At 37.3% G+C, this 19,191-nt stretch overlaps 2 protein-coding genes across 4 annotated transcripts; one reads left to right on the forward strand and one right to left on the reverse strand.

Annotated features, from left to right (window-relative positions):
• Positions 1–756: 756 nt before the first annotated feature.
• On the forward strand, positions 757–5,546 carry LOC145899966 (uncharacterized). Of its 2 annotated transcripts, XM_082988826.1 has the most exons (13): positions 757–861; positions 1,014–1,112; positions 1,341–1,496; positions 1,715–1,861; positions 2,049–2,195; positions 2,309–2,437; positions 2,900–3,037; positions 3,296–3,355; positions 3,564–3,680; positions 3,794–3,860; positions 4,403–4,515; positions 4,826–4,979; positions 5,054–5,546. In XM_082988826.1, the coding sequence occupies exons 1-13, from the start codon at positions 781–783 to the stop codon at positions 5,131–5,133; spliced, it is 1,488 nt and encodes a 495-aa protein (XP_082844952.1). In that variant the 5' UTR covers positions 757–780; the 3' UTR covers positions 5,134–5,546. The 2 variants fall into 2 exon arrangements, with proteins under 2 accessions (XP_082844952.1, XP_082844953.1); XM_082988827.1 differs by lacking the exons at positions 2,049–2,195; positions 2,309–2,437.
• Positions 5,547–5,579: 33 nt separating this feature from the next.
• Positions 5,580–18,057, reverse strand: LOC145896062 (ubiquitin carboxyl-terminal hydrolase 19-like). Of its 2 annotated transcripts, none has more exons than XM_082984874.1 (31): positions 17,990–18,057; positions 17,731–17,862; positions 17,418–17,548; positions 16,915–17,004; positions 16,677–16,788; positions 16,296–16,390; positions 16,016–16,119; positions 15,883–15,951; positions 15,718–15,818; positions 15,384–15,452; positions 15,080–15,208; positions 14,308–14,394; positions 13,987–14,120; positions 13,652–13,780; positions 13,374–13,514; positions 13,004–13,114; positions 12,709–12,795; positions 12,505–12,599; positions 12,006–12,179; positions 11,506–11,649; positions 11,044–11,111; positions 10,520–10,597; positions 10,247–10,347; positions 9,889–9,995; positions 9,151–9,303; positions 8,749–8,912; positions 8,140–8,258; positions 7,852–7,912; positions 6,680–6,900; positions 6,487–6,589; positions 5,580–6,400 (listed from the first exon to the last, which is right to left on the reverse strand). In XM_082984874.1, exons 1-31 carry the CDS (start codon positions 18,048–18,050, stop codon positions 6,270–6,272), a joined length of 3,501 nt encoding a protein of 1,166 aa, XP_082841000.1. In that variant the 5' UTR covers positions 18,051–18,057; the 3' UTR covers positions 5,580–6,269. The 2 variants fall into 2 exon arrangements, with proteins under 2 accessions (XP_082841000.1, XP_082841008.1); XM_082984882.1 differs by having other exon boundaries at positions 17,948–18,036.
• Between the last annotated feature and the right edge of the window lie 1,134 nt (positions 18,058–19,191).

A 19,191-nucleotide genomic window follows, 5' to 3' on the forward strand; every position in this document is an offset into this window, starting at 1 on the left:
TCGAAAGATGTAACTCCCTTAAGTTTCTAGCCTTTTTATGCAAAATTTTAGTTCCACCTGCATTAAGGCACCTGCCACTGCAGCTGTTTTCAAATAATCCTGCGTTAACATGCAGGTGTGTGATGCAACAAACCCCTTGTTACGTAAAATTGATCCGCACGTAACAATGCAACACAGCGGGGGTCATAGAATTGTTTGAAGAAATATGAGGTTTAAATGTGGATTTATTCAGCATCCTTTGTATGATAAAGATTAGGCGAACAGATGTCCACAAACACGTCGGGGGCTTTGTTCCTTCTTGTCTAATTCTGATCCTTCCAAGAGCCCGTGGTGCTGAATATCTTGATGGTTGGTTGGAAATGGTGGCAACAAAAAAATGCTAAAACAATCATTCCAACTAAATTGTTCGCTGTTTCTTTCCAAAAAAGCAGAACGCTTAAATTAACTTTGAAAAACGTGAATAAAATTTGAACACAGAAATCACACGATCTTACTCGCGAGTTTGGGAAAGAACCAGTTTCGAAAATGCGACGTCACATGATTACGTGGCGTGAAGTTTGAATTTCTATTGTGGATAATTTGGTGGTTGACGTTGAACTTTAGAACAATGGAACTCGCGATCAACGGGCGTTTGTCATTTAACACCGGCTTTAGTTTAGTTTAGATTATCATCAAACATGTCAGAGCTAAACTAAAAATTAATTTTTGAATAACAAAATGGATATTATTTGCACACAATGACTTTTGCACAGTAGGTCAGGTAAATTAAAATTGTGCATCATGGCCAAAAAGAACAAAAAGCCAGAATCGTCTGAAACCACTCCCACTGCTGCCCCACAAAGCAAGAACACAAAACCCAAGGTAACTTATAACTTAAACTGGAAGTACTGTAGGAAGTGTCAAACGAAAAATAACACTTTCATGTTATTGTTACTGTTTCAAATTTAATTAATATTTTAAACACAAACTTTTTAAACCATTGTTCTTTTATCATCATTTCATCGGACAAAAAGGTGCACTCAGAGTCAGGAGGTACTTCCACTTCTGTGTGGTTGATTCTGTTCCTGATCACAGCCGGAACTGGTGGTGGATTTTATTATTTGCTGGAAGAGGTGAATGCTTAATTTGCTGCATAATTTCATTCGTTGTTTATCCATGTTTTTGTGACAAATTTTAACTCCTCTTGGTAACATAAATGACTTGTAATTAAAAGACAGTATGTATTTTTTGCTGTCCAAGTTGAAAAATTTTACCTTCAAACTTTTAGACATAAACATTGACTCATGTTAAAACTAATTACTATTTTAATTGTCGGGTTGCTGCATTGCATTTTGTTCCAGATGAAAAATGCCAATGAAGCGCTCACAGTACAACTTGATCAAGTTACCAAGGAATTGAGTCAACTCTCAAGTTTCAACTCAGAATCTGCAAAAATGAAAGAAGAAATAAGTTCACTCAAATCTCTGCAAGGAACACTCAAAGATTTCGAACACAAAGTACTTTTTTACATTTTATTAAATTTAACATTAGGAATATACATTTAATTTCTCACTCTCATTATATTTTTAGTAAATGTTAAATATTTTAATCATTCTTTATGTACTTTAGGTATTTTCAGTTATTTTTAGGATGCTTTAGTTAAAGAGTAAAATGTTTAATAGCATGTTTGTTAATTTTTTAAGATGTTTATTGTATAAATTTGTGTATTTATCAGCAATTAGATGTTGTAAGTATTGTGGAAAATCTTTCTCAACAAGTTAATTCTGTGAAAAATGATTTGAGTGAAAATCAGAAAGGGATTGAAACAATTGTTGATCAACAAAAAGAGACAAAACAATTCATCACCTATACTGAAACTACAGTAATAATTATGTACATTTGTATTTGCTTGCGTTTGTGCATGTCTGTGTTTGGTAAAATAGACAACAAAACCTGTTTAATCATTTGTTCTACATGATCACTATTTAATTAGTGTAATGTTTGTTACATTATAATTCAGCTAACAACATCACACGTTTCCAATCATTTATTTTTTGTGCAATCCACAGCAACGTGACTTAGCTGCCAGAGTAAATCAATTAGTTGAAAACTTTGATAAACTTCAAACTGGAAATTCGCAACAAGATACAGCCATAGAAAACATAAACAAAATGCAAACAGAAACAGCAAAATCTGTACAGGGTCTGGAAATCCAAGTAATTCAATTGATCTTATCCAAGAAATTGTTGTATTTATTGCTTATGCAGTGAACTTGATATTTTGTCTTGAACTTTATTCGTTAAAATTTAAATTCAACTTCTGCAACTAGGTTGGGGAATTGAAAGAAAAAACTTCAAGTGAAATCCATGACTTTTTGGCTGTAGTTGACACAAATATAGAAGGAATAACTAACGATATTGCACGCCTGAGTGACTCCAGTGAGTCACAAGACAAACAGGTTATTCTATAAAAAAAACACTTTTTGGCATGATTGGTGAAACTCAACCAGCAAAGTAAAATTGTAGAGCACTAACACACAATCGACACATTCAAAAACTTACTTGGGTTATACTTTTTCCTGCACCTCTGGTTTTTGCTTGTCATGCATGTTTGCTTCAGTTAGGTTTGTATATGTTAAGAATGTCATGCATGAGTTTGATTCTCCTGTTGTTCATGAATGGAGTTTATACAAAATTGTTTCGTTTGTGAAGTTGACTTTTCAAGGATTGTTTTTGTAAGTTTGAGTTCACTATTTACAGTGTGCATTATTTTGATGGGAAATCAGTTTGAGTATAAACTTAAACAGAAATAATATTGTGCATGTTGGTGTCACAGCTTGGATGAAGAATTCATACAAAAATATCTCAATTAACTAAACCAGATAAAAACAAAACATCAATCCCTCGTTAAACTGATTTAGGCCAAACAGATTGAGGAGAACGCGAAACGTAGTGAAGCTCTGATGAAACAAATGAGTGATAAAGTTGCATCGGTCGAGGAAGGAGCTCAAAATAAACTTGACCAAGCGAGGGATTACATTGTGAAGCTGGAGGAAATGGTTTGTAAAATTTCTTGGCTTTTTTCTGTCAATTATAACCGATTTTTTTTTTTCTGTCAGAAAATCTTTTTGACTTGATTTAACCTTCACAATTTTAATTCTGCCACTGTTTGTTGCTTAAACGTTAGTTTTTTACCTTTGATGTAAAAAATCTTTAAAACTACTTCAAACAATTTCAATGAAATTTAAAACTAGATTTTTTCTTTTGGCTTTACGGTTTGGTCAAAATCAGACAAAGGCAAAGATCTTTTTGTGTAGGTATCGTCTGTACAAGAGAGCACAACGAAACAAATCAACGATCTTTCACTCAAAGTTGTGGTGAGAAGACGTTTAAATTGACTCCAAAAATGTGGTTGTTATAACACTGATATTGTGACATCACAATGCGTTTCTTTTGTGTCACTAACAAGTGTTTGGCAGACGTTTCAAATATAACCATGTGCGTAAACACATTTAATTAAAACATACTAAGTAAACCACAATAAAGCGTCTGCAAAATTGCACTAATTCATATTTAACATATCAGGAAGCAAAGCAATCGTCGGAGAACATCAAAAATTCTGGAGATGAAATAAAAACCAACGTGAAAAGCGAAGTGGCGGAAGCTGCAACAAGCCTACGTTCCGAGTTACAGAAGTTGCAGGTGGAGTTTGCGAACCATTCAATTGTTACGTAGTAGTTCACCGACCAGTTCCCAACCTTTCGGGCGTACACTTTTCGTAATTACACTTTACTGAATACGTCATTTATTTCTAGGGCAATATCGATATTTTGACGGGCAAGAATGCTGGATTGGAAGAAAGCGTGAGGACCATGAGTCTGAGTAAGCAATGTTTAAAATATCGCTCCATTCCGTAGCACCTGCCAGTACAGGTGCAAGTATTGGTCTTTCTCGCGTTGCCTGCGTGGTTGTGGCTGACAGCGCTGCATTCTCTTTGCCCCAAATATGTCAGCTGAAAAATCACTCAGTCAAGAGAGATTAAAATAATAAAAAACACCAGATATTGATTCTCGGCCCTTCGAAATAATTATTTGTTTGTGCTAAATTTTTTGTTACATTTCAGAAATAAGTGGACAGTTATATTTTACCAATATTTAGTCTTTCGTTAATATTTCAAATGATTTTGTCATCACTTAAAATCGTGATTATACTAATTCTGCCTGTCATGTGAAAAACTTACAGCTTTGACCCAAAGAAGTTTTGCAATTGTTTTAATCGAGAATGTGAGCGTTTCGCAATTTGCTGGCAAACACACACCTGCAATTACTTCACTTATTTTAATCTCATACCAATTAAGTCGGTCGTGTGTTAATAAGTTGACAAATCCAATCCTTGCACTAGTTTAACTGTGTGTTTTAATACAGAGTCACTCACAGACGAGGATATTAACAGTATGAAGGTTGAAATCACAACGTTGTCCGATCAAACTTCAAAATCAACAGAGGCTTTTCTCGGGGTTAAGAGTGCGGTTGATCAGGTTGGTCACTACAACTTATTCGGTTCTGCAAATATCTTAAAAACCCCGAACCAACAAAGAAAGCAACCACACTCATTTTCTTTCGTCAGGCAATTCGATGTTTGTCAAGTAGAGTATTAGTTCACGTTGTTCAAATTTAATGAAAGAGATCAAATTTAAAATGAATTTTGGTAAAAAGTGACGTAGAGTTTCGCTGTGACCCGTGGCTCAGAAAAACTTGCCGATCCCTGATGTATTTTGTCAACTAGTGCCGAAAACAAGTTTTTTTCTGATAACATTTAAATTTGTTCGTAACATTTTATGACAAAAGAGCACTCAAAGCATCGAGACTAAGATTTCTACCCTAACCGCCCACGTGAGAGCATCCAAGGATGACGTGGTAGCGATGCGTGACGAGGTGACATCAATGAGTGAAGCGGTGAACCGTATCAAAACCCAAGCCGACGTGGCCAAATCCACAGCAGGTATAAGTTGATCAGAACATTAGGTGAAACTATACCGGAACGAAATTGTCAAGTTTCAACCGATTTATATTCAGATGACGTCAATGAAAAGTTGGCCAACTTCAAGAATGACGTCATGAAACGTCTTGAACCAGCCGGGAAAAAATCTCCTTAAATTATTCTCATACAATGCAGTGTGTTTTCAACAAAAAATTAATTTGTAGTGTTTTTTGTAATTTGAATCCTTGCAGCCGCTGTATTTTGCTGGTTCCTCATTTAGATAATGCAGAAAACTTTGCGGAATCGTGAAATGAAACAAAAAACTTATGTATCCATGTTTAGTTTTGCATCGTTGAGATATGCGAGCAAATAATGCAGTCTTGTTCCGGGAAAAAAAGTGTTCCCTTTTTCTAAAAATATTTGTACTTGTTCCTTTTCCGACGTCATAGACGCATGTTTTTGATTTTTCTATTTGAATTAGTTTCGATTGTGACGACCTGTGGTACAAAGATAATGGAATGTGCTTTGTTGTTTGCAATGTGCGCTTACGTGACAGTGCCTGGAATAAAAGAGTAGCAAATCAATCAACTTCTTTGTTAATTATGTAAAACACTTCTTAACTGGAGGTTCTCAATAAAAAAAAACGAATATTTTTAATTTCTGTTTCGATAAAAACAAAGCGGCGAAAATGAACACTGTTCGAACAATTTGTTGGCAAGTTATTGGAAACATGCACCGAACGAAATTCCAAACCAATTTTTTTAAGACAGACATACCACCAGAATATCATGGGATATTTTGCTTCAAAACCACGTGGAAACGAACTAACTTTTATACAGCTGACTTCCAACAACACAGAGTTGAGCGATAGAATGCAACAAACTTACGTACACCTACTAGCGGTTGGAGGGTCCCGGTGTAACCATATACATTAACACAAGAATGTGCCTCCATTCATGAACAATGCTCATTATTTGTATAGTGGAGGGAAATTCTACCATTTCACAGTTCTCAAACCTAACATTGTGACGTCACAAAAAAGCAAGTTTAGACGACGCAGTTTTTCATCAAAACGTTTTCGGCAAGAACGACAACGATATGCTTGACTGAGCAGATAAAATGCAATTTTCTGTGCAAAAATCATCCGCTATTTTGATGGACCAATATGGCCGTAGCCCCAATAACATTCGTTCTCGAAACGAAAAATGCAAAGTTAAAACATAAACAGCGCCAACTTGCGGTAAAGCTACACCCAGAAGTATAAACACTTGGTGGTGCGATAAGGCTGAAAACGAAACGTGGAACAAGAAGTTAATCAATAATATCCATATCAGTATAGGGGAGGCCCCCAACGACAGACGATTCCAACGCACAAGTATCCGATGACGTAACCGGACAATTTGTGACATCATCCTCCACTTTTGAGCACGAGTTTTGATGCGCTGAAAAAAACACACAAAATATGAAACGAAGGACAACAAAATGTTTAAAATCGCACGATTTTGTTTTCAATGTCATCCAGTCTGACCTTTGTCGTCATCGTCGGGTGAAACTGTGACGTCAGTTACGACCCCCCTGTCTTGGTTCAAAGCTTCATCCCCACGCACGTTGCAATTTTCATCAAATATGTCCTGCAACAAGACACAATAAACAACTTCTCGATATGCTCTGCTCCTAATTCGTATCTATTCTTAAAAAAGTTCACAGTTGATTGCACTCACTTCGTATCGAATAAGGGGTTCCCCCGAAATTTCGTCAACGGATCCTGGTTCCACACTGCTGTCCTTGCCCGTATAAAGCGCAGCCATGTAGAAGAACTCTGCGTCGTCCTCTGGCGGATCTGGCTCACCTTCGTCTTCAACCACGGGCGGCGCTCGTGTGCCACTCTTTTCATCACTGCGATTCGTCTTTCCATCCGATGACGTCGGTCGCGTCGATTGGTCTGTGGACAGAATAGGTTTCACCACAATCTCGACCCCGCGAGTTCATTCAAGTCCAAAATGGGATTTTAAACAAAAAGGATGAACCTTCGTCTAAACTCCATATGAGGACGTTTTAGTGTCAAACAATTATTTCATCTTACCGAAATCTTTCGAATAAAAGCTGCACAAAATAAAAATGGAAGAATATGTTAAGTTGAAGCTCTAACGATCTTGCCGGAAAACCTTCACCTTAAATTATATTTTACCCTGAAACCCCTTTGCCACCAGGTGGCGCATGTTTTTGCTCAAAATAAACGTTGTAATCGCGATATTTATTACTTGTATCGCAATATTCGATTGTAGGTATCGCAAAGGTGATTTTCCAACCTGGGGCCATTTGTATTCAATTCACTGTTAATTATTCACCGTGCCGTTAACAAGTATTGTAAAAGCTATACACAAGAGGGCACAAATTTCTTGCCTGACGCTGTTCGGTTTTCGATTATTTCCGCCAACATAAAACACTCGGCAACATCGCAACCACATGTTCAACCTTGTTTCAGATAAGTAGATATAATGAGTATATTGTGTGGTTGTTTCCGTCAGACATATTGTACGTCAATTAATATCTTCTTCTGGCGTTTATTTTATTCACCAACGTTTCGCATCCAACACCATTACCCTGATAAACCCATGTTAAACTGGAGTCGAAACGTCGGTGAAGAAAAAAAATACGTTTAATTGTGCCAGAAGAAAAAGTTTAATTTGAATAAAGAAAACAGGCACGGGACAATTTCAAACCACCCCCAGTACCACAGTGGAGCCGGAGACCCGGCGAGCGTCCCCCCCCTCCCCTATGACCCCGCATGACCCTGTGTTCCCGTTTATGGAAAAGATAATTTCGGACAGTGGATCAAACTGATGTAAGAAATAACCGCCCCCCGTCCTCTCCGCCCATTAACAATATTAACCTGTGGCTTTTCCCTCGTTTTGGAATCTTTTCTCTCCAGTTGGCTGGGGTGGGAATGCGTCCTGTACGATAACGGGACACCATTATATGTAAGAAGTCCAACGTAGATATTGTAATAACCGACGTTCCATCCATATGATATTAAATTCCAAGCAAATATTGTAAATACAAATACTACATAATAATATCTAATAGCACCAGGGTCTGTATTACTAAGAAACAAAGTAAAGAATTTATCGAAAAACTTTCGACCACATGACACAAGGTGCAGTAGTGAAGGTAGACTTGCCACGTTGGTGAGGATTGGAGCCGATCTTTTCTTGTACATGACAACGTAGGCCGCCTTACTCACAACCTGGTTCGTATTGAGGAGACTTCGGACGTGGCTGTCGTCACACAATCTCCAATCTGTAATTGTGACCATAGGCGTCGATTTTTTAACGTTTTGTAAAATATCAAGGGTGACTTTTTTAGGTTTTAGAAACACGCAAAAAAAAGTTTGTCAGTCGTATCGCATTAAACATCGGTAAACGACGTTAATTCCGTTTCGTGTAACTTTGTTGCGTAACAATTCACGAGACACTTGTGTTTGTCCTGATTGTGACGGTAATAATACAGGTCTTTTGAAACTAGCTTAACGCATAGTATAATGTATGTGGTTTTTCTGACAATAATTTTTAATTTCAACGAAATCCAGGGGTGACAATACATGCGTTGTCACCCCTGTTTGTTTGTGAGGGGTGACCTGTCACCCCAGTCACCCCTAAATCGACGCCTATGATTGTGACGTAACAATTGATGGCAAGTAATTGGAATATATTTTGCTCATCATTTGGAGTACGTCGAACAGCAAAAAATACTACAGACGTAGACATAATAATTATGACGTCATTCTCACCAATTTCGCTTTGTGACGTGTCGGCTTCCGCCGGAAGTCGAACGTATGACGTATAATGACCCCCGAATATCCCACCATGATGATTTACCACCGCATAGAGATCGTATATGTGAGATGAACCTTTTTCGGCTGGGTCGGCGCAGAATTCGGACATGTCCAACCCACTATGGTAGAAAGTCACGATTTAAACATGAAGTGGTTTCTTCCTAACTTCCTGTTTGGTTTCCACTTTAGTGTATTTTGTATCAACTTTTGTAGCTGAACGGGATTTTGGATTTAATCCGAAATCCCAATTTAACCAAGTTGATTTTGCAGCGCAAATCCATTGCATGGTGCAAATATGGCACAATATTTACACGAACAAATACGACAACTTCACGAATGTTTCAAAAAGGGATTCACCTGACGGGGAAGTCTATGTAGGTGTCAATCTTGTCCCTCCACAGAAGATTTTTGAATGAGAATCGTTTGAGTTGAAGGATAAGGACGTCGGGGAGTTGCCAGATCGAAATTCGCTTCGTTGCCTCGCGATGCTTCTTACAGTTGGGACAGTACCTAAAGTGAAACCGGCCAACTTGTAATGGGGGAAATGGTAACGAACAGATTTGTGTTGGTTGCAGTTTGTGAATGGCCTAGAATAATTCGGTCCTCCGGTGTTTTTTATAAAAACCCTCCAGTATTTGGTAAACCTTCAGTACAACCCATAACCCGGAATACTTGATTTTCTCGAACGGTGACCAGTTCGATATTACGATTAACAAATTTAATAATATAGGGGTGGAAAAATAATTCCGTTTCCAGAGCTTTTGTGTCAAAAGCTGGTTTCCGGTTGTCTGGGCAACGAGGTATGACGTAATGTAAGCCAGGAAAGTATGGGAGGTTTTAAACGGTTATAAATATTTAATGGGAATCATTATTGTGACACTTAAGTTACGAAAGTGTTCACTTGAAACTAACGTTTCGTCCACCATCCGGCGAGATTTTCTCAGGGTTATGTCGCAACGAAAAAAATATATTGTGCCAGAAGAACAATTCCTATTAATTGCTATGCCTGGCAGCAAAAATACAACTGTGCTTATAAGTATTATCCGAGTTACTGAAAATGTCTTAAGGGAATCGCTCCCAGAATTCAGAACTCACCAAGCTTCATCCGATGACAGAACTTCAGGTTCGGTGAAAAGGTTTAGACATGATTGGATGTTCGCCTTATCTTCCTTCTGCTGGTGCAACGCAACCGTATCGTAATCCTGTTGGAAAAATAAGTTCACAAAACTATTTAGTTTTGTTTTTCAACGTGGGTTTTTTTTAACTTGAACAACTTTACCAAATTCGACATCTTACTTTAATATCTTTCAATACTTATTTTTTGTGACCTCGCTAAAATTTGTGACTTACAACAGTGACGAAACTCTACTGTCAGGTATTCAAATCACAAAAAAAAATCCTTTTAACGCAAGATAATTTAAAGATGAATCACGAACAACTGATCCCAACTTACAATTGGAGTACTTTCAACTTTAACGAACATGGATTGTTTGATGTCAGTTTGCCAATCAAGCGTGAGAAGCTTCTGGTCGCTAAGATCCAATAACTCGTCGCCTGAAAGAACAACAAAAAAATTTCTCACTAAACACTCCAACATTGCATAACGCAGCACCAGAACCATCCAGTGCCGACCCATTCCACCCCCCAACCACAATCCGACTTTGTAAAACCGGTACCTAGATTTACATTGACTTTTATGTCTTCATGCATGAAATATTTTATATACCTTGGTCGTCGACGCAATCTTGCGCAGAATAATTTGTGACAGAATTCCAATCTGTCCTGGAAACAGTGAAAGGATATTCTGCAAAGATATAAAAAATATTTTTTAAAGATTTCGTGAACAAAGGTACATCTTCCCTCTTTCACTTTGGAAGTTACAAAACATATCGACAAGAAATTTGACTGACGAGAAAGTAATAATATTGGTTGTAGGAACATTTTCATGTGGAAATAAAAAAAATTGAGAGTTTTGATCCCTGTTACCATACTGCGATGTTACAGCCGTACAGCCCTACGTATAGGTTTCGCAAATTCAATCTTGGTGTGTGGCAAAATTCCATACGGGATAAGCGCGTCACTGGTTTATTAAAGTTGAGGACCGTGACGTTTTCATGTTGGATAGAACGAGAACAACAAAAACATTGAGTAATAAAATAGAAAATGGTGTCCTTGTCCTATGCAATCCTTGTTTACAAAGTTAAAAGAAAAACCCCGGAACGAATTTCAAGCCATGGGGTTTATTCTCACCTTCGCTGGAAGTGATGGATTCGGTCTGAGATTCGTTTTGTTGGAAGAAAGTGACGTTGACAGAACGTCTGCGAAATATCAAAAACGAAAGTTAAAAATTCCTGTGAAGTAACAACTTTTTAAATGTCAGCCGGTTTATTTTATTTACTCCGGACATCGGTTTTGTTATCGCGACCGTCATCAGTTGCTGCTAAAAAGAAAACATAAAATCAGGAGAACCTTAACCATAACAGCGCACTCGCTTGGTAAATTGGAACAGAAACTTATATATATTTGGACACTTTGTTATTAAGCAAGTGTCGATATATAGAGAGCTGGAAAGCGCAACGAGATAAAACAGTTGCCAGTTACTCTCTGCCAAGAAGCTATATTTGAACCGATAGGTGGTGGCCATGGAAACTCAGGCATGGATATTTTTACACAAACCAACTTAAATATGAGTGGACAACCCTAGCAACCGACCTGGCGCCCGCCAACATGACGTTGCAGAGATTCTTGTACGTTGCTTCGTGTTTCGGAATACAGATGAAGAATGGAGAGCCGGTTAGTTCTAATTTGCGGGTACACGATTTCCGATGTATCGGCCAGTCGGCTCTCTGGCATTCTCTACACACGGAAAATATGGTTTAATATTTCTATGCAACAATGCATTATTTTAAAATTACTTCTACATAATGGAAAAGATTTTGCAAATTCGACCAAGACGAGAGAGGGGATCTTTTCTTTTCTTGGCTGGATTTCAACAAATGATTTTCACCGTATTAAAAACACATAAAATTTGTAAATGTTTTAATTTAAACCATAAAAAAAACATGTATTTTCAAAGTTAAAATCAGATCAGAATATATTTTCATAATAAGCATCGTCAGTTTCTTATTCTTATTCAGGTAATTTTATTTCAAAACAGCCAGTTTGCACTGTGACATTTGTTCGAAATTTGCGCGAATAATTCCAGAACTTACTGGTTGCAATATCCGACTCTCATGCAGTTGAGGCAACGTTTCAGTCTCGTGGATTGGGGGATGTTTTTGCAGTGTGAGCAGTAAAGAGTGAGTTCGGGCACCGTCTTCCTCTGCATCACAATCAGTTCGTACATCCCTCTCTCTCCAGTCGCATCCGCGCATTTCGTCTCCTGGCTTTAAACCGACGTTCGGTTAGTGTCTATCACGGGGAACCCTCCATTTTGCGCAGGTGAATTTGAGGAATTTATTTATGGAATTGCATTTTGGTCCCAATCCCTGGCACCGGCCCTGGGAGCCACTTATAACCGTACAGAAAGAACAAATTCTTGGCCCTAATTTAGAAATTCGTGATGCACACCGCTTTGGAAGCCTGTTGCGCCATAATCCAAGCTGCCAACTCCCTGTGTTAATTATGACAAATTCCTTCAAACCAGTCTTAAACCAAGGGGATATCTTGAACGTTAAAACACAAAAAAACTAAGATTTTAAAAACACTCACACGAAGATGACGTCATTGGAGTGAATTTCGTCGAGGGGTGAAGTTGGAAGAAAGAATTTATAAATTCTGTGTTTGTAAATCTCAAACATTTGCAGCTGAAATATAAGTAAGTGTGAAAACAAACACAGTAAGTTGCAAGTTACTACAGGCAAGGGACTGGAAATAGATATTTTCCACCACTGTCTGTTAGTGATAAAAACTCACCTTATTCGCTGGAACGTTCATCTTCGATCCTACCATCCTGAAAACATCCATAGCAGTTCCCCCAGAACTCGCCACACCAAGCAATATCTGCATAGTTTGGTAAATTAAACATGTTTATTTGACCGTACTTGGTCGGCCAAGTTGTCTGGAAGGAGTCACACCAAGCAGAACTAATGAGACCTTATAGGTCGAAACAGTGGCAATACGCATGCAGCTCACAGAAATGTTTATTTTATTTTGCAAAAACCTAACACAACACATTTTGTCGCATGGATTTAAACTCCTAGGTTTGTACCTTGCATGGTTTTAGACTGGTGTCAGCGTAATAGAAGTGGAAGGCCATGGATCTTTTATCCTTTGGGAGTGGAACTGGGAGGAATAGGAAAGGATCGAACTTCACCGAACACTGCAGACAACAAGACAATGTTAATAAATTGAATGAGTTCGTAAATACAAAATTCTTTAACTGAACCCCAATCTTCACTAAAATTTGAAATCATTTTTGCAAGATTCGTGGAAACAATTATTTAAGAAGTCATTTTACAAAAAGCACCCAAATACCTTTTTTTACCAATCACATTTAGAGAATATGCATTTCTTTTTCAGTTTAATAAAAAATTACCCCTTTTTGTTGAGAAGTTAATGAGACGTAAAGAGACACTCACGTGACCACAAGCTGGACAATCAAGCTTCGATTTATACATTCCATGGAACAAGTCAACAATGAAAGAGTCGTTACGGGATCTGTGAAGCTTCCAACTCTCTTCTGCCACCACGTGGTCGGGTCGGTCACTCTCATCGTTGGCCTATTTAAACGAAATCAGTCAAATCGATAAAGGACACCAAACCGACCCATCTCACAGTGTGAACACCAAACCTACCCACCTCAGAGTGTGAACACCAAACCTACCCATCTCACAGTATGAACACCAAACCTACCCACCTCAGAGTACGGTTTCACCACAATTCTATTGACATCTTCATGAATTGTGTCGAGTAGAAAGGACATGAACTCCTGTGCGTCGTGCTGCATGAAATCAGTGAAGCGTGGCTCTTTCAACCCGACTGTGGACTGGAAATAAACCTTGTTTAACGACGTCATAATCGAATCAAATCACGCCCAGGCAATACACAAAAAGTAATGTTATAAGTATCGAAGATGTGTCAACTCTATAACGCCCCAGAGGATTGTGGCGCCAGGTTTAATTGCATTACGCGTGTTGCCAATGCCAACAGTCAGCATCATACATGCAGAACATACAACAAGGTGCGAGATACCTTGAATTTCGCCGGTGAAAATGAACCTTGTCGACCCGACCAGACTTGTTGGAATAATCCGGCAACAGCTTTCACCATCTCACCTTTCATGCCAAGTGGGTTTGTTGTATTTATTTCCTTCTCATACATTCCCTCTGCACACAGACATATTTCGACGATGATTTCGGGTTTTTGTGAAATCGATGAATGAAAATAAAATTTAATGATGTCGGATTCAAATAAAACAAATTGTGACGCAAAACCGGCTTTGCCTTTTATTATATTGACTGTTTTCAACGAGATCAAATAATTTAAGTATGATCAAATTAAACTTGTTCAAACCCAGCAAGTAGTTCTTGAGTTCGGTGGTGTTGGCCAACGCTTGGAGGACGCTGTTCATGAAGCAAGTATTTCCAAGATTGTTGAGACCTGCATGGGCGATAAAATAGAGAAATTATCACTGGAGCAAACGTAATCAAGTTGGATTTTCTTTATCTCAGTGGTTCTTAACAAGTGGGAAATTATATGGTTGTAAGTGGAAAGTTAGTCGCCACCGAAGGATGTAAACGTGGTTACAGTAAACGCAGAAATAATGCCATGCTTTCGCATAGCAAGGCGGGATCGCCCCACTGCGCAGGAACTTTATATTTGGCGATCACAGCTCTAATATTTTGATCATAAGGTTCTCGCTCCGACTTGTCGGGAAAAGTGGCTGATCCAAGTTGGCTACAATGCCTGTGAACCTTAGTTACAGTAAATATATGATGTTTCGTATTTACTGTGTGTCGTATACGCATATTGCCGATTGTAAAGCGGTCAAAAAAATTGACGTAATAGTTGGAAAACCCTCATTGTAATTGTTTAACATCGTTATTTCATAATCAGTTCTCCACGTAATGCAAATACCGGAGGCATTCTCAGCGGATGTATTTTTTAATACTAGAACGTTTAATACTAAATCTTGTTACGGTAAAGACATTGTTGCTTTCAAAGAACAATCAAATAATCAATTCCGTTTAAACTGAAAGTAAGAAAAGGTTAAGAACCACTGCTTTATTACATCGTCACCAACTCCGGAATGGTGAATCCCCATTTAAATTGTCGGTCACCTTACCTGTTAACCCCAGCTTGCAAGTTGATTCCGATGAAACCTTTGTAGGAGCGGGAATTTCTTTTTTCTTGATCTCAATGTCAGTGATTCCGGTCTCCATTGATTTTTCCAATCCATTCTCTGCACATTCGTCTGCAAAAAACAAAACGTTTCAACGCAACATTTTTTTAAATGGTTTGGCAAGCAACATTAAGCCATTTTTTGAGATAAAATTTGGGTATTTTTGAATCATTTTTAAAAAATATAGTAAAAATTTACTACACAACTTTTTGGTATGTTTCATCACGCTTGAGTGATCGACCCTTACCTATTTTCTGCCAGTTTGAAGGTAAAGAGATTTTGTCATTTAAGGTGTTCTGTTGCATGGATGGTTTATCTGCAAATTAATACGAAAATAAGGTATTAAATTGACAAAAGGAGCATATACTGTATTTTTTGTACAATATTTCCAGCATGCTAGGTATTTTGACAATGAGACTATGTACTTCCACGAAAAATTAGATGTTATTAGGGGATAGTTTTCAGGCCATTGACACACACTTATCGCAAGCAGTTGAACCAAAATATTATGAAAAATATCAACATCTCTGCCAATATACATTGCATGCAAAAAAGTCAGCATAGTAAAACTAGTTTGTTACCGATTAAGTATTTCCACTTTCCGGGTATTTTCTTATGCAAATGAACTTCCATTGTTTTGCTTAAAATTCGGTGCGAGCATTTGTCAGGAATCACAAAATCACTGCAAGAAAATGTCGAGAAAATATGTTTGATGAAATTATGCCAACTTCTCAGCTAATACTCACAAGAGGGCAGCTGTCCACAGCAAGGACGTTTCCTCAGTCGTTCCATGTTTCTCATGAAATCTTTGATCACTGACAAAAAAAAGTTTGCAGAATAAAATCTGCATCCAAAATGGGCATTACCTATGAAGCTTACCAAGTTTTCATTGTAATGGTTAAGTTTTTTTCCTCATACACCACAGTGACACCTAGTGGATCAAGCTGAGCAATGTAGATCGTCAAAACAAGTTTTAGATCTCCCTGTTCCCGAAAACATAATAAGTAAAAAACTTATCCGCATTCTAACAAAATATTTATCTTCAGGTTTCTCACCACACAAAAATGGTATATAGTTAAGATTTCAAACTATTTTAAGTTTCTCTTATCAACCTGTCGATACCAAGAATTTGCAAAGAGGAATTTGCTGTTCAACTTACTGTGTCATACCAGTCATGCTTAACGGTTCGTAAGTGATACGTTTGCTGTCTCAACTCCTTCACGGCCTCAAGGTCCTTCTTAACCCTGCCCCTCTCTGCAGGTAAAACACAATATAATCTTACACCCAGGAAAACACGAGTTATATTAATATCTTTTTTCTCCTTGCCTAATTAGGAGACAAACATTCGATTAGGTGGAAGCTGGACAATGAAAAACAGAGACATGCAATAATAAGGGGAGCATGTTTAATGAGCAACCACGTCCACGATTTACAAAAATACATTCAAACACCCACATTGTTCAAATGTGTCAGTAAAGAAAAATCAGAATATTTTTTTGGAAAATAATTTTTTTTTTGTTATAAATTATTTATTGGTTACCTTCCTGACAATTTGAAGATACGGTTGGCCGATTTCCACCCTTTAAAATCCCATTCCTCAGTATCGTTCCATTTGATATTGTCACATTTTCTTTAATTGTTTTGACTTCCATCTATTTGTTATAAAGTAAAATGTAATATATCCGTTACAAGTAAAGAGATGAAGTTATAAACATGTGGATGTATTTTTTAGCATTTTTTCACATCTACTGTAGAAGAACAATAAAAATAGAGTTGACCTTTTCTGTTTCAAGTTTGCTGACATCGTTGATTTTGGAAAAGTCACCTTGATTACCAGGCATTCCGTTGCATTTGTTTGTGTCAGATTTCTAGCAACACAAATAAAGCTTTTGGTTTGTGAAACTTTGAGATATATTCCACACAACAAACAATGCAGACGGAAACAAAAAAATCACAAAGGGTTTCTGGTGGACATTTTAAATCAATACAATGTCATAAAATCCCACAGACAAACACAATTAAAAAGCACAAAGAAACATGGATGAGAAGAAAGATTTATGTGCATTGTCAGAACAAGAATGGGAGAGGGGAAAATTCACAATGTGGGATTTCTACAAACAAGGTACAGAATAAAATCAATAACAGATTCCAAAAGAAAATGTTGATTAGAAAGGATTGCATCAGTGCTCTACATGGAAAGCAATACAAATGCAACAGTGTGGGCTGTTTGTGTGTCAAGAAATATAAACATGTTTATTAAATTATATAATTAGAGCAGTACCTTGAGAAACTTCCAATGCATTCCTATTTTTCTTTTGTGGAGAATCAAGATCAGTTTTTCTTTGTCTTGGTTCCGTTGACTTGTGTGTGGATCAATTTCACCATACAAGTCCAGTTGGACTGACTGACCACCTAAACAATATTTTTTTTGCATGAAATTACAAAATTAACATAATAACCCTAATATCTTTATGATGTTGACAGTTTTTACTAAGATTAACTTTTGCATTTTGTATGGCCAACAAAAAACTTAATGAAGTAATCCACAATACCCAAGCAAAATTTGACAAAATACCCCAGTGCATTTTCCATACCTGAAATAGTTAGGGCACAAGAATTGTTGGTAACTTTAACTGAAACATCTTTAAAGTCCAAAGAAGCATCATTACCCTTAAACACAAGGTACACGTGGGACTGTGTCTGTGACCAACTTGTCTTGAAATGTGCTAAAAATAATGTGTAGGTTATGAAGTTGTATTTTAACAGCACATGCTAAAATATAACTGGAATAAATATATTTTATAATATCACCTTTACAAAGGGTTAGACCACATTTTCACTTTGCACACTTACACATTACAAGCAGCGTTGTCAATCCACCATTACAACAAAGTTTCACATTAATTTCCTGCATAAAAACATGAAAGTTTGTGAGCGAACATCAGAATAGAAAGTTTATGATTTGCGCGTACGATTTATTATCGGCGAACGTCGATTTTGTGCGGACAAACCGACGTTTTTCGTATGTTAATGCACAAGCTAAATTGTTTTTGCGCGAATTGCCGATAAAATTGCGAAAATTTGCACGTCGCCCTTTTTAATCAGAAGCTAACAGTTATTAATATTAGGTATAACAAACCATAATCGGTTACAGAATTTAGAAAAATATCGTAATAATATATCTTACTGTTTATTGACTGAAGGTTATTAACATTCAGTTAACAACATATTATTTGATACAATATATAAATAAAAGAATAAAAACGTTAAACAGTTTAGTTTATATTTTTTTACTCAACACAGAAATCTCAACATCCAACGTGACCAAATGAGCGTGACGCATCAAATAACTTCTATGTTGGAATGAATTCATGCGGAGAACAAATGAAAAATCTTAAAGTACTTTTGCTTTTTAAATCTCTGGTCAAATATTGCTAAAAATAACACTTGACCATAAAAACTTGAATAAATATTGGCACAATTTGGCGGAAACATACTTGTTTGTAATTTCATCAAAAATGTGCGGCTATGAACAACATTGAGGCAAAAGGTGATTTCAGAGCATATATATCCCCAATCAATTACTTGTTTGATTGCTAATAAAATACTTTGATATTTCCAAACACGACGCGTTTGTACAATGCGAGCCTACATAATGATTGACAACTGAGTGGAATACGATTTTTAACATGAGTCATCGGCTCGTTGTGTTAGTATTTTCAGTGGGCTGAAGCAAAAGTTTGCTTTGTACGGTGACTAAAAAAGATTTTTACCAGGTGAACGGAGGTTTGACATTTGCACTCAAACATACCCTTTCCTGGACACTCACTGGTGAGTTATGCGGTGGGAAATTGGAATGAAAATTCCACCTACCTCTTTCACGTAAACTTTTGTATTTTTAGACGTTTCCGTTCGGAACAACCAGGAGTCGGAAAAACAAAATGAAGGGGTGGCCATTGAACTTTTATAAACACGCCCACACGCACAAGACAGACAAGGTTCGACGACAAATATTCGCAGCCGGTGGTTTACAGTTGGGAGAAATGTCGGTTATG

The sequence above is a fragment of the Ascidia mentula genome, chromosome 1, assembly GCF_947561715.1.
Source record: "Ascidia mentula chromosome 1, kaAscMent1.1, whole genome shotgun sequence".
Classification (NCBI taxonomy): domain Eukaryota; kingdom Metazoa; phylum Chordata; class Ascidiacea; order Phlebobranchia; family Ascidiidae; genus Ascidia; species Ascidia mentula.